This window comes from Chiloscyllium punctatum, chromosome 7 (assembly GCF_047496795.1).
Source record: "Chiloscyllium punctatum isolate Juve2018m chromosome 7, sChiPun1.3, whole genome shotgun sequence".
Taxonomy (NCBI): domain Eukaryota; kingdom Metazoa; phylum Chordata; class Chondrichthyes; order Orectolobiformes; family Hemiscylliidae; genus Chiloscyllium; species Chiloscyllium punctatum.
Genome location: NC_092745.1, coordinates 105704571 through 105720099, shown reverse-complemented (window position 1 = coordinate 105720099; position 15529 = coordinate 105704571). Strand labels below are relative to the sequence as shown.

Genomic DNA, 15529 nt, shown 5'->3' with positions numbered 1-15529 from the left:
GTCTGATCACATCATAGTTTCCTCTTCCCCAATTAAATATCCTCCCATTTTGCCGAATCCTCTCCTTCTCCATAGCTATGTAGAATGTTAGGCAGTTGAGGTCACTATCACCAAAATGCTCTCCCACCACAAGATCTGATACCTGTCCCGGCTCCTTTCTGAGCACTAAGTCTAGAATGGCCTCTCCCCTCGTCGGCCATGAGACTTCCTAGACACGCATGGCATTTGACCGGATCTCTCTCAACAAACACTGATTTGGACCCCACTTACCACCCCCAGAGAAATAACAGGAAATGACTCCACCAACCCAAGGAAACCTAAACATAAAAATAGAAAGTGGGCTATGCCACCAGTGCTTCATCCGGAGGCTCACTGATAATGTTACCTAGCATGGTGGTGAAACGTCTGAAAATGAACCTTCCAGCTCAGCTAGCAAACCTATATCCAGAACCTCAACCTGACCTACAAATCTTCTCAAAGCCCTTTGGTGTGTCTCTGGTTAGCTTGTCCTAGAATGGTTACTTTGCCATAGTCAAATTGATAGCCCTCTTAGTCAATGTGTACAGACAGAATGAGAATGGATCATGTTGTTTAATCGTCGGTGTTGGTGTTCACGAACTCGGATGGCTAGATTTCTTCATATTTGTCCAATGTAGTGCTTGTTACAAGGGACTTTGTATATCACATTGGTCCTACATGTTGTGGGTATGGGGTCCTTTGACCTGGTAAGTAGTTGCCCTAGTGTGGCTGTGGGTTGGTGTGCTACCTTAATACTTAGTGGTCATAACCGTCTAGTAGTTAATTCTGAAATGTTCTTCACATAGGGTAGGGTGGCTAGTGTCTTCTTGTCGTGGTCTGTTGGACATGCAACGGCAGATAAAGCTGATGGGGTATTGTTGTTAGCAAAAACACTGCAAGTTTTCTTCCTCCTCCCTGTGTAATTCTGTTGTGTTGCAGTATGTACCAGCTTTTTTGAATATTGTCCTGACTCAACTCTATATCTGGCTGTTGAGGTCGTTGCTAGTGTAGTTGAGGATCTGTTCTGTGTAGGTGGATTTCCTGTATACTTTGATTGTGAATTCCCCCATTGGTCATCCGTTCTAACATGACAGGAATGAGATAATTGATGTTCCCTCCCTCCCTTGTAAACTTGATACTGTTAATGAGGTGGTGTGTTTCTTCTCGTCTTCTATGTTTGATGATGACAAATACAGTCATAGAGCCATAGAGATGTACAGCACGGAAACAGACCCTTCAGTCTAACCCGTCCACACCGACCGGATATCCGAAGTCAATCTAGTCCCACCTGCCAGCACCCAGCCCATATCCCTCCAAACTCTTCCTATTCATATACCCATCCAAATGCCTTTTAAATGTTGCAATTGTACCAGCCTCCACTACATCCTTTGGCAGCTCATTCCATACACGTACCACCCTCTGCGTGAAAAAGTTGCCCCTGAGGTCTCTTTTATATCTTTCCCCTTTCACCCTAAACCTATGCTCTCTAGTTCTGGACTCCCCAACCCCAGGGAAAAGACTTTGTCTATTTATCCTAACCATGCCCCTCATAATTTTGTAAACCTCTATAAGGTCACCCCTCGGCCTCCGACGCATCCAAGGAGCAGGAGAATCGACGTTTCGGGCAAAAGCCCTTCATCAGGAATAAAGGCAGAGAGCCTGAAGCATGGAGAGATAAGCTAGAGGAGGGTGGGGGTGGGGAGAAAGGAGCATAGAGTACAATAGGTGAGTGGGGGAGGGGATGAAAGTGATAGGTCAGGGAGGAGAGGGTGGAGTGGATAGGTGGAAAAGGAGATAGGCAGGTAGGACAAGTCCGGACAAGTCATGGGGACAGTGCTGAGCTGGAAGTTTGGAACTAGGGTGAGGTGGGGGAAGGGGAAATGAGGAAACTGTTGAAGTCCTGAAGAAGGGCTCATGCCCGAAGCGTCGATTCTCCTGCTCCTTGGATGCTGCCTGACCTGCTGCGCTTTTCCAGGAACACATTTTAAGCTCTGATCTCCAACATCTGCAGTCCTCACTTTCTCCTACCTATTTCCCTACAGTCTATATCTTCCTTTTCCACAGTAAGTACTGATGCAAAATATTCATTTAGTATCTTCCCCATTTTCTGTGGCTCCACACAAAGGCCGTCTTGCTGATCTTTGAGGGGCCCTATTCTCTCCCTAGTTACCCTTTTGTCCTTAATATATTTGTAAAAACCCTTTAGAATTAAGGAGAATCCATTTGCCAATGCTATCTCATGTCCCCATTTTGCTATAGCATCCACATATCAGAGCCAAAGTTTTGGTTGGATTGGGTGAGGGCTGTGTTTTTAAGTCTCTGCATGACTGCTTCTGCATCGTTCTGTGTTGGGAGAGCCCATTGGTGTGCCATTGGCTTGTTGGTATGTCTGGCTGTTGAAGACAAAGTGGGTGGTGAGGCACAAGTCCAATAGCTTGAGCATGTTGTCTCTGCTGATGGTATTGCTAGGAGTCATTGTCCCTTGATCCTCTAGTAGTTTGGCAATTGTTCCCTTGGTTATTGGTATTTAATGGAGGTGAATAGGTGATTTCATCCATGTTGACTGTAGTGTTCATGAATTTGTCAAAGAATTCCTGGGCCGAGTGAATGGAATGGATTGATTCGCTGATGAGACATTTCAGTCTTTGTGTCGTTCCTCGAACAGTTTGTGCATTGGTGTACCTGGTAGCAAGACTATGGGTCTGACTGGGAGGTTCCATTCATATACTTTGGGCGTACCAACCTACAGTCACACCATACCAGCTACTTACCAGGACAAAGGACCACATATCCACAACATCGTAAACAAAATCCCTTACAGCAACTGCAAGCACTACATCGGACAAACAGGAAGAACACTAGCCATCTGACTTCATGAACACCAACTAGTAACTAAACAACATCATCCATTCTCCCTCCATACACACATATCAAGAGGTCATCAATTTGCCTATGACAAAGTAACCATTCTAGGACAAAGTTAAAATCACACAATGCCAGGTTATAGTCTAACAGGTTTATTTGGAAGCACTAGCTGTCAAAGCGCTGCTTCTCCAAAACCACCTGATGAAGGAGTAGCGCTCCGAAAGCGAGTGCTTCCAAATCGACCTATTGCCCTGAACGTGGTGTTGTGTGATTTTTTTTATCTTTTAACTTAACCATCCCAACACCAGCTCCTCCACCACATTCTAGGATAAGCTAACCAGAGACACGTCCGTGAGTTCTTGGAAGCCTGGTTTTCAACCAAAAAGGCCACCTATAAACACAAAGATAGAGTACAAATCGCTGCAGAGAAAACCCGGAAGTGACAGTCACCCCAACAGACCAAACCACATAAAAACCAAGTAGGAGAAACAACAGTACTTCACGGAAATGCTGATAAATGTTCCCCAGTAGGGAAACGAAACATCTGCACGATAATAAGCAGCTCGGCGAACTAACCAACTACCTTAATGGACTTGGTATGGAGTGGTCCTGTTCCCAACTCACAGCCAGAAGGTCCAGGTTCAAATGCTATAATCTGGTATAGTGTGATCTTTAAACACTCTCAACATGGTGGCAGTGGATGGATCCAACAGAGTTAATTAAAAACATTTTTAGAAATACTGATTGTCTGTTAATATTGAGTAGCAAACAACTAGAGACGAGTCGCTGATTGGCTGTTACCGGGAGCTGAGCGCTGATTGGCCGTCATCGGGGGCTCGGCGCCGATTGGTTGGTACCAGGAGCACGGCGATGATTGGATGGGAACAACATTTGGTGCTGATTGGCTAGTAGCGGGTGCCCGGCGTTGATTGGGCACATTTGGTTTCCTGCCGCTGATTGGCTAGTCCAGGGAGCCCGGTGTTGATTGGGTTTTGATGGTTGGAAAAAGGCGGAACGAAATGTCAGTTTTTGTTAACAAACGAAGACGGGAGGGCGTTGAGGGAAGAGGCGACGCTCGGTAATGACAGACCTTGTGTTCTGTGATAACGCGTGAAATATTTTTAATAGCTTAAAACATTGCTTCTCCGCGATCCTTGAAGTTTTCAAAAATTATGAAAAACAATAATATATAATTTCCGGTTGTCGTAACTTGTGGCAACTTAACTTGCTTGAACAATGGCCTGACTGACAGGACGATCGCCCAATTCGCTCGACGCACCGTGTGTTTTGTGACGTAAACTGCGTGTGACTATCCAATCAGCGGCGCGGTTGACGAAGGCTGCGCGTGGTGAGGGGGGGGGGTGGGCCCGGACAGGGGGCGGGGGGCCAGGGTTCGGTTGACGAACACGATCCGGCAGCCGTCGATGCTTCTTCAGGCCTGAAGGCTGCCCCCGGCCCCGGCCTATCGGGCTGGGATACAGCCTCCCGTTCGATTTCGGGATCGTGAGCGGAGAGGTGCCGAGAGGCCAGGTGACGTACTGTGAAACAATAGGGAGAAGTGGGCCGTTCCTCCACCCCCCCCCCCCCCCCAGGCCCCACAGGCCGCCATCTCCACCCCCCCCCCCCCCACCCCCCAAATCCCACAGCGACCACAAAGGGAATGAGGGCACCGATTTAAAGAGTAGACCGTACAGAGCCAGAGCCAGCTCTGTGACCACGGTCAGGCTCGGCTTCTCCAAGCTGCTGGACGTGTACAGACAGTGGGGGTCAATTACAATCCGAGATCGGGTGGTGTTGGAAACGGGTGGTGGGGCAATTGGGAAGAGGGGGGGGGGGGGGGGTGGGGAGAGGGCAGCCCGAAGACAAAGGGAGATGTCTCCCCCCGCCCCCCGGCCCCCGGCCCGAGTGTTTACAGCCCCGGGCTGCCCTCACTCTGGTGCACTGCCTCCCATTGCGGAGACACCCTTTGTTGACACCGTCTGGTATTGCTGTCCTCTCTGAAAACGAAACTTGCTTCTCGCGGGTCGTACCCTGCGACGTTTATGAAAGCTGTTGTTCAGTTGGTTTTATTTTTTTTTCGCTCAGCACCGATGATGCAAACTTTAATCGTCCATTCGACCTTTTGGACAGTTCGCTGAATGTATTTTGACTTCGATCTTCCCATTGCTTAAGATTTTTGAGCAGTGCGCGTAATCTATTATAATTTCTACTGTTTTATTTATGGTTCTCGCCTTCGAAACGATCAGTAATCCCGTCAGATCTATTTCTACAGTTATTCCTTATTTTATAGTCTTGGAATTCCTCTCCCTGGCACGATGGCTCAGTGGTTAGCACTGCTGCCTCGCAGCACCAGGGATCGATTCCACCCTCGAGCAACTGTCTGTGTGGAATTTGCACGTTCTCCCCGTGTCTGTGTGGGTTTCCTCCGGGTGCTGCGGATTCTTCCCACAATCCTGACTTATGAGTTTAGATGAGTCGATCATGCTAAATTACCCATACTGTTCATGGATGTGTAGGTTAGGGGTAAATGTAGTGTAATAAGTTCAGGAAATAGGTCTGGTTGAGTTATTCGTTGGACGGTCAGTTTGGACTTGTTGGGCCGAAGGGCCTGTTCCCACACTGCAGGGATTCTAAAGCTATCTCTGTGGCTCTTACAATGAGGCAATATATTTTGTTGTTGGTGTTCCGTCAGTTTTATAAATCCCATAGAAATGGGCTATCCAAATCATTGGTTGACGCTGTTAACTTTAGCTTGAACTACCTCATGTCACTATGTTACAAGTGCTTATTAATGCATTTTATCACTTAATAGGGTCAGAGAGCTGGCTGCATAATATCATTTTGTGTAAATGTTTGCTTTGTAGGTGAGTGACATTGGCTACCATGGCGTCAGATTCTGGAGTGACCAATCCCAGCTGTCGGATAATGACTTTTTATCCTACGATGGAAGAGTTCAAAAATTTCAGTCGGTACATTGCATATATAGAGTCACAAGGAGCCCATCGTGCTGGGCTTGCAAAGGTAAACTGATAGTCATCCGGCAAGGAGTAGACCTTTGGTCCAACCAATCCATGCTGACCATAATCCCAAACTAAGTCCCACCTACCTGGACTTGGCCCATATCCCTCCAAATATTTCTTATTCATATACTATCTAAATGTCTTTTAAACGTTGTAACTGTACTCACATCCACCAGTTCCTCTGGCAGTTTATTCCACGCACAAACCACTCTATATAAAATAAATGCCCCACATGTCTTTTTAAAATCTTTCTCCCGTCACCTTAAAAATTTACCCTCTTGTCTTGAAATTCCCAACCCTAGGGAAAAGACATATATCAGTCACCTGATACATCATACCCCTCATTATTTTATAAGCCTCTATAAGGTCAGCCTCAGCCTCTGACAATCCAGGGAAAAATTTCCCAACCTATTCGGTCTCACCTTATAACTCAAACCCTCCACTCTTGGCGATATCCTGGTAAATCGCTTCTGAACCCTCTCCAATTTAATAATGTCCTTCCTATAACAGAAGGACCAAACTTGGACACAGCACTCCAGAAGAGACTTCACCAATGTCCTGTACAGCCTCAACATAACCTCCTAACTCTTGTACTCAAAGCTCTGAGCAATGAAGGCAAGCATGCTAAACACCCTTTTAACCAGCTTATCTATATGTGATGCAAACTTCAAAGAATTAATTACCTGAATTCATAGGGGTCTCTGTTCTACAGCAACACCCGAGGCCCTGCTTTTAATTGTATAAGTCTTGCCTTTGCACGTTTTACCAAAATGCAATATCTTGCATTTATCCAAATAAAATTCCATCTGCCATTCTTCGGCCCATTGACTCAATTGATCGAGATCTCTTTGTTACCTTAGATAACCTTCACTGTCCACTATGCCACAAATCTTGGTGTCATCAGCAAAGTCAGTAACCATGCTTTCAATATTCTCATCTAAATCATTTATATAAATGACAAACAAAAGTGGATGCACCACCAATCCCTGTGGAACATCACTGGTCATAGGCCTCTGTAGTTAATATATATTCAATATTAATAACTACAGCTTCTATGGTTCCCAGGTTTATCCTTACATCCCTTCTTAAGTATATTTGATATAACATAGAACACTATTTACCATTCATGAAATTACTCAGTCCTTTGAAATTGGAAATTCAGTACATTACCCCAAGTTGTGAAGTTTGTCATTGTCACACTGTGGGAGCAGCTTTATTATTGCTGATTGCAGGTGTTGTATCTTCTGTACATCTGCATAAGGCCCTAAGAATATAGGGTACACTGTAATGCCTTTTTGTTATATTAGGGGAATTGGAAACGTTTCTAATTTGCTGAAAGCAACAAAATAAAAAGGAACCAGTATTGTCCAAAACTGAAACTGATGTCTCCTTTTGTCCAAATACTTGCACTTTTATTTTCGATCAGATGGTCCAGACAGCTGAGAATGAAAATTCATTCACAATTTTTGAGGGTAGTCCAATTGTTCTACCAATGTGATGATTAGGTGCACCCAACATGATCGAATGGGCATGAAGTAACCTTTCAGAAAGAGAATGTAAGAATCAGAGGAAATAAAGGACAAAGTAAGTAGATAATTGGGGTACAAGACCAGATATAGTTTCAGATTTTTGTAGTACAGATGTACTAATAATACTGATGGGATCAGCCCATATATTGAACTGAAGCTTCGATGGTGGACATCCGTTTCAAATCTAAATCTATTTAAAAAAATAGGTAATCAAATAAAGGAGGTATGAATTTTAAAAATCCTCATCAACACTAAAAAGTCTCCATTTTGTACTGTGAATGAAATTATGCAACTGCGTATGTTCAGTTAACATGACCTGACACGGTGAAAGACTGTGATGTTGGAAAAGCACAATCAATTAGGCAGCATCCGAGGAGCAAGAGTGTTGACATTTCATTCCAGATGAAGAGCTTAGGCTTGAAACATGGATTCTCCTGTTCCTCAGATGCTGCCTGACTGGCTCTGCTTGTCCAGCACCACATTCTTTGACTGACCTGCAGCATCTGCAGTCCTCACTTTCTCCCATTTGACCTGAAACAGTGAAGTCCAAGTACTAATCTGAATATGGCTTTATTGAATGATGGAGTCCAGTGGTTAATTCTTGCTCAGATTTCATGATTATCACCATTATGGCTGATTGTGATCTGGTAGTGCATGACAAAATATCTGAGTTGCAACATAGTTACCACTTCCCATCCCTAACAAGTAGATTTTTAAGTGATATGATTCATTTGGGTGCAAGTAATGCAACACAATTAGTTTCAAATTTCAGTAGTTTCTGATGTAAATTCATGTACCATTTGTAAAAACAATCAAAAAGGTTGAATGATCTTCACGAAAGCAGATAGCATGTGATGAACTCTTAGTTTGTTTTTCAAATGTCATATCTTTTATCTTCCATTTGTTCTCTGTAAGTTTCTTTTGAGATGATTACTCATACTGACCATTGACCAGAAACTCGACTGGAGCAGCCACAATTAATCTCTTGGTTACAAGTCACTCAGATGTTTGATATTCTGTGCTGAGTGATTGGCCTCTTGGTTTCTCTAATCCAGAACAACATCACCAAAGCACAATTCAGAGTATGATGGAATACTCTCAACTTGCCTGGGTGAATACAGCCTTAGCTATTTCTGAAGAAACTTGACATCATCTAGAGCAATGTTGCCCTCATGATGAGCACCCTGTCTATGGCTTTAAACCTCTACTCCCTCCACTATTGATGCATCACAGCTCATATTTTTTCCAAGACGCACTTGCTAAAAGTTCTTTAAAAACTTTCTCCCTGTATTATCTGATAGCAGCAACACTATCCTCAAAAATTGTGAATGAATTTTCATTCTCAGCTGTCAGGAAAAGCTGACTGAAAGCCACAGGAGATGTGATATGTTGTAACCTACATCTTAAAAGTCATATCATGCAAAACAAAATGTTTTCTCTTCTGTTTCGGCCATGAATTTAGAAATACAGGTCTTTGAGATGCAACTATATTCATTTAAATATTGTCCTCAACAGGTTGTTCCACCTAAAGAATGGAAGCCTTGTAAGAGTTATGATGAAATTGATGATCTGGTGATTCCAGCCCCAATTCAACAGGTGGTGACAGGCCAGTCAGGCCTCTTCACACAATACAACATCCAGAAGAAGCCTACCACTGTACGCGAGTTCCGAAAAATTGCTAACAGTGATAAGTAAGAAATTTTTTTTTTGTGTTGCTGCTTCTCATAATGGATTGTTAGTAAAATTTGTTTAACCAAACTTCGCAGTATTGGATAAGAAGCCAACAAGATTTTTTGGAATTTTACAAAATGTGTTTTTGAGGTTTCTGTAGTTCTAGTTCAGATAAATCATATACTTGTGCCCTAATATGTTCAATTATGTTTCTAATTTGGAGTTGTGGCTGTGAGTAGGACATCAAAGATGTTGTTTGTTTAATATTTGAGCGCTCTAACATTTCAGTAACAAATGTGAAAACACCCACTAGTGATAGAGGCTGTCCCTGAGTTGCAAATGGGAGTTCTGGAGTCAGTTTGCAAATCGAAATGTTCTGACCTGTGTACAAAATTCAGGACATGTAAAACAGCTATTCTTGAGTACAGGAAATGTACTTTAAAATAAAACCCCTATTTGGGATCAGGTTCGTAACTCCCTATAGTCATTTTCCTCGGTGGCAAGATAGTAAGTGTGGATATTGGTTCAGTAAAATTTACAACACCAACTGACCATTTGGCCATCTGGTCTATGGTGCGTCTCACAACCTTCCTTCCACTTTGTTTCATCTAATCCTGGAAAACCCTTTTTTTTCCTTCTTTCCCGTGTGTTTAACTTAATTTCCCCTTTTATAAAGATATCTGTAGCATTGCCTAAATTGCACCATGTGATGGCAAGTTCTACATTCTTACCCCGAATAAAATGTCTGTCTTGTAATTTTTATTGTGTTCATTAGTGACTAGCTTGCACGTATTGCCTCTGATTTTGGATTCACGTAGAAGTGCCAGGATCTTCTGCATATTGACGAAATCAAATCCCCTAAATGTGAATTATGTACCTTCCCCTTTCGAGGGAACAGTCGAGAGTGCATGCACGATCATTTCGTACACTCGCTGTCACTTTTGAATTCTGGTATTATTGTTGTGAATCTGTTTGTTCACTCATCCAATCCTCTAAGCATAGAATCCCTACAGTATAGATGGAGGCCAATCAGCCAATTGAGTCTGCTCTGACCCTTCAAGGAGCATCCCACCCAGACTTACCCACCCCATCCGCGTAATCCTGCATATACCATGGCTAATCTACCCAACCTGCACATCCCTGGGTACTACATGGCAATTTTGCATGGCCAATCCACCCAACCTCTACACCTTTGGACTATGGGAGTAAACCAGAGCACCTGGCGCAAGCCCCCAGAGACATGGAGAGAATGTGCAATCTCAACACAGACAATGATCCAAGATTGGAATTGAACCCAGATCTCTAGAATTGTGAGGCAGCAGTGATAACTGCTGAGTTGCTATGCTGCTACAATTTTTGTGATGGGGAAACCAGAATTTACTTAGCAAGTAAACAATATTCTGGAATGTGGCCGAGCTATGCTTCTACACAATGGGAACACACACTCCCTGCTTTTGAAATAAACATGAAATGCCGGAGAGCCATACCAGGCTATCAATGTTGACTTTGTTTCTCTCCACATATACTGATAGACCTGCTAAGTTTTTCCACAATTCTGTGTTTCTGATTCCTCGTATCTGCAGTATTTTGCTATTATTTCTTGTTTCGAATTCTGTTCCTCTGGATGTAAACTCTAGTGATTTATTTGCATTGTCTTTAATTTGTGTTGGTACTTTTAATTTGTGAATGAATACTCCCAAGATCCTCAATTTTCCACTGTCCCATTGAGACTGTTACTTTCCTCCAGAATATGTGGCCGCCTGAATTCTCCTACCTAAATGCACCACTTCACATTTATCTGTTAAAATTGCTCTAATTTTCACTTGTTGTTTTCAATTTTTTTAACATATTAACTGCATGGAATTTGCTGCTGTCTCCAAATTTTGATAATGTTTCCAATTTCATTTCTGTAAATAGCAAACAGCAGTAGTCATGGAATCCCTACAGCATGGAAACAGGCCATTTGGCCAGTTGAGACCACACTGATCCTCCAAAGAATATCCCACTGAGACCCATTCCCCTACCCTATTACTTTATATTTCCCCTGACTAATGCACCTAATCTACACACCCCTGAACAATATGGGCAACGTAGCATGGCCAAGTCACCTGACCTGCACATCTTTGGACTGTGGGAGGAAACTGGAGCACCTGGAAGAAATCCACACAGACATGGAGAATGTGCATACTCCTCACAGGCAGTCGCACAAGGCTGGGATTGAACCAGGGTCCCTGGCGCTGTGAGGCAGCAGTGCTAACCACTGAGCCACCATGCCATGCAGTAGCGTTAGTACTAGTTTTTAAATATCACTCCCTAATTCTATGGAAGAGTCTAACTCCAGCTTTATTCATTTGAGAACTAAAGTGAAGTCCAACTAGAATTTTGATCTATTAAAATGTATATCTTTTTTCCAGATACTGCACCCCTCGCTATTCAGACTTTGATGATCTGGAGCGCAAGTATTGGAAAAATCTCACATTTAATGCACCAATCTATGGTGCAGATGTCAATGGTACATTGTACAATGAGGTAAGGCTTAAATAAGTCTTTAATTGTTTTTTATTGCTGTCATTCCCAGATACATTTGATTAAAGTGGTTACACTTCTGTTTGCTGTTTTTCCTTTGAAAATGATTTCAAATTGAAGGATTCTGAACATTACATAGTCCACTGTGTATTTTTAATGTTACCAAAACTGATGAGAACTCTCAGTCTCTGAAGTTAGGCTTGGTGATTGAGAATGTTTGGTGTTAACTTACTTTCAATTTGTTGGAATCATCAGATCATGCAAAACAGAAGGAGGCCATTTGATCCATTATGCTTGTGCTTGTATTCTAAACAATGTAACAATTAGTCTTTCTCCCTTGTCCTTTCCATTTGGCCTTCAAATATTTTCTGTTTAAAATGCAATTTCTTTTCCTTTTTGGGAGTTCAAATTGGATCTGCTGCCACCACCCTTTTCAGACAGCAAGTTATTATGATCTGGACTGCAACAAGTAATAAATTCTTTTCAGCTCCTAACCAAGGTTTTTGACCAGTTACTTTAAATGGATGTTCTCTGGTTGCTGATCATTCTGCTAGTAAGAAGGAATTACAACATCTCTGAATTTGAACCAGGATCTATTAAATCTTCACTCTACAAGCTCTTTCTAAGAAGAAAAATTCCGATCTATTCTCCAGACAATTGAAATCCTTCATTTTGGTACCATACTATTATATCTAGGTGAAACCATTAACTCGTGTCTCGTTACAGCCATTTTTTCCCCACACAGGTTGGCAGAAGCATATGTTTTCATGACTAATTAAATCAGCATTAATATTTTGGAATATTCCTAAACTTTTTAAAAAAATTTCCAGGTCTTCTAAAATTATTTTAAAATATCTTGATGTCATTCTTCAGCTTTCTCTACACAGTGCTCTTTTTTCCTCCTCTTCTCTTGCTTGCTGAGTTTTTATGCTGTCTCTATGCTGTGGGTGCTATCTTAGTGTAAATCAGTGTGAATACATGGTCCATTAGAATAAAGCTCTGAAAATGCCTTACTTTTCTCTCTTGAATCAAATACTTTTGTTTGAGATGATGGGTAGAATATCTGCTTAATTTTCTTTAGCATAACATCCTGTGACTTACAGTATGTCCCCACCAAAGTGAGAAACGCTTGTCTTCTACTTTGTAATCTCCAGTTGATATCAGCTGCATGCAGATTGAAGAATATTGGGAGTAATGTAGAGTTTTTGTAAATATCAATCCTACTTTGTGACACCATCCTTTTGACAAAAGGTTACCATGTAAGCATCGCTTTTCTTCTGTCATGGTGAACCTTATTTTTCAAGATGTTGCATGATTGTTGGAAGTAGAGGAAAAGGTGGAGTGCGGTATTCTCCTTTTTATATAAATAGTCAAGACTGGATTTGTCTCTGTGTTCTCAGTTTCCATAGAAGATATATAACAAGCTTAAATGTTGTGTTTTCCAAATGCTATATTATTTTAAGCCAAATATTTTATTTACAGATACAATTTCCTGTTTGTTTAGGGTGTGACTGAATGGAACATTGGGCATTTGAACACCATCTTGGATGTGGTAGAAAAAGAGAGTGGTATCACAATTGAAGGTGTCAATACACCGTACCTTTATTTTGGAATGTGGAAAACCACGTTTGCTTGGCACACAGAGGACATGGACCTCTACAGCATTAACTACCTGCACTTTGGCGAACCCAAGTCTTGGTAACAGGCTCTGTTTTATCTTGCACTCTACATATTTGTTTTGAATACTGTAGCTTGAATTTTAAATGTGTTACAATGAAATAGTTTAAGCATTTTAATGCTCTACACACTCAAATGATTAGTTGACAGCTCCTTTATTGTTGTAACATGAGACTAACAAGAAGGCAGTTGAACTAGATGGGGGTCTTGATTTTGTTTTTGTGCAGTAACTGCTATTTTGTTATAACACTAGGTTAAATTTAAATATGAAACTCCGAGTAAAAGTGAGTAGGGTAGTTTGGGGAAAGAGAGAAATTAAAGGACTTCAAGGTTTAGCATCTGCTTGGCTTGTTTCTTACTGGTTAATGTATGTACCTATGTGGGAAAGATTATACGGTACTATTAAGACTCGCAATTATATAGAAGTAAAAATCATCAGATTGTCACTGTTACTAACTATAGTCACTGATGCTGACAAACACAACTGTCAGTTTGTGGACCGCAATAAGCTGGCTAGTCAGTAAGTGATTTTTGATAGCTAGTTAAAGGATGGATTTTGGTTGGGTCATTGAAAACCAGTCCTTGATCTGGAAATTGTGAAATGGGATAGTAATGACATGCCTCCTTTTGTCCAGCTGCATGTCATGGGCAATTTGGATAAAATACTGGCATTTAGCTTACCTTTTGATTTTCAACAGCTTTGAACAAGGATTGCCCATACAAACCATATGTACACTTACATTTCTCACAACAGTCAAGATAGTTGAAATTTTGTTTCAAAGCTGTAATGTGTATATCAGAGCTCTGAATAAAGAGAAGTGTGTGCAGTAATATTTACTGGAAATTGTTGTGACAGTGTACCTGTAATCATCCACAGGTAGCTTTTTAAAGGCAGTTTGCTAAAGCAGGGTAGGCCCCATGATTGCCTGTGCTCCAGTTTCTACTGGAATAGCTGCATAATTTGCTAACTGTTAAATTTGAGAGAAGGATGTAGTTTGAATTTGAATGTAAGTTGGCTGTAATTTGAGTATGTAGTTTATGTCAGGTATGTGTGTACTATTAACATGGGCCCTGATTCAGCAACAAAATATCCATCAGGAACTATTGGCAATCACAGCCCTGCTTTCTTCAGGTCCACTTATATCTTTTCTGCACCTTCTCTAATTTGGTAATATCTTTCCGATTATCTAATAGTAGGTCCAACCCACAATATTATCCAGCCCATCTCAACCATTAGTAGTCCAAGGAGGCAGGTCCTGAATTCAGCCCAGCCAGACCAATGATCAAGCTCTGTAGCATTGGCACTAGTGTGATCTAGACAGGCTGTCCAACCAACCCACCCCTCAAGGAGTCAGTGTGCTGTGGCAACATACACTTCTGTTTAATATGTGTATTTTACCCTGACTATAGTTAACTATTCCAATTTATCATGTTGCTGACCAGGCATCTCCCATTCTCACTGCTTGTCATATGTGCATGTTGGAAGGATTTACAAGTTGATACATGACCTGTTTGACCATGTTATGCATGCTCCTTTGTTGGCCGACTGGAGTGGCTTGGGCTTCTGAAATGGGGGTAAAAACAATGACTGCAGATGCTGAAAATCAAATACTGGATTAGTGGTGCTGGAAGAGCACAGCAGTTCAGGCAGCATCCAACGAGCAGCGAAATCAACGTTTCGGGCAAAAGCCCTTCATCAGGAATAAAGGCAGTGAGCCTGAAGCATGGCTTGTAGAGAGAGGAGGAAAACTTGGGGTGCTACCTCTATGCCACAGGCCCTCTAGAGGATGGTTTATCTCACTGCATTTGCATCACCTTGTGTTGAGGCTATGAACTTCTTAAACTAAAATCAAAGAATGGTTAGAGGGGACTCAGAAGTGAAATTCAAGTAAGTTGTGAAAAGAACTGATTTTGGCAAAATATTCAAGAATTATTTATTCTGGCCAGAGGACAGTACACTAGGATGGCTGGGATTGAAGGAAATTAATGGGTTTGGCATTGGTTCTGTTGTGGCTAGCACTGACATATTTGCAGGTGAGGAGATTGACAGAAGTTCTTTAAATCATGAGGTCTAGGCAAATCAAATAGAGAGTAAAACTGGCTCAAGGCAGAAATTTAATGGACAGAAATTTAAAATGATTAGCAAAATAACCAAAAGCAACATAAGGCAAAATCTTTTGTTTTTAGTTTAGCAAGTGAAGATAGAGGATCCAGAATGCATGT

General features: G+C 41.8%; 1 protein-coding gene across 2 annotated transcripts in view; it reads left to right on the top strand.

Moving 5' to 3' along the window:
- Positions 1–3845: 3845 nt before the first annotated feature.
- Positions 3846–15529, top strand: part of kdm4aa (lysine (K)-specific demethylase 4A, genome duplicate a) — a 67074-nt gene continuing 55390 nt past the window's right edge. Inside the window, exons 1-5 of one of the 2 annotated variants that reach the window (XM_072574535.1) lie at positions 3846–3961; positions 5748–5904; positions 8948–9123; positions 11518–11632; positions 13134–13327. In XM_072574535.1, the coding sequence (XP_072430636.1) occupies positions 5767–5904; positions 8948–9123; positions 11518–11632; positions 13134–13327 (623 nt within the window). In that variant the 5' untranslated portion in view covers positions 3846–3961; positions 5748–5766. Of the gene's footprint in view, positions 3962–4255; positions 4414–5747; positions 5905–8947; positions 9124–11517; positions 11633–13133; positions 13328–15529 lie in introns of those variants that run through there. The other variant, XM_072574534.1, reaches the window with a different exon arrangement.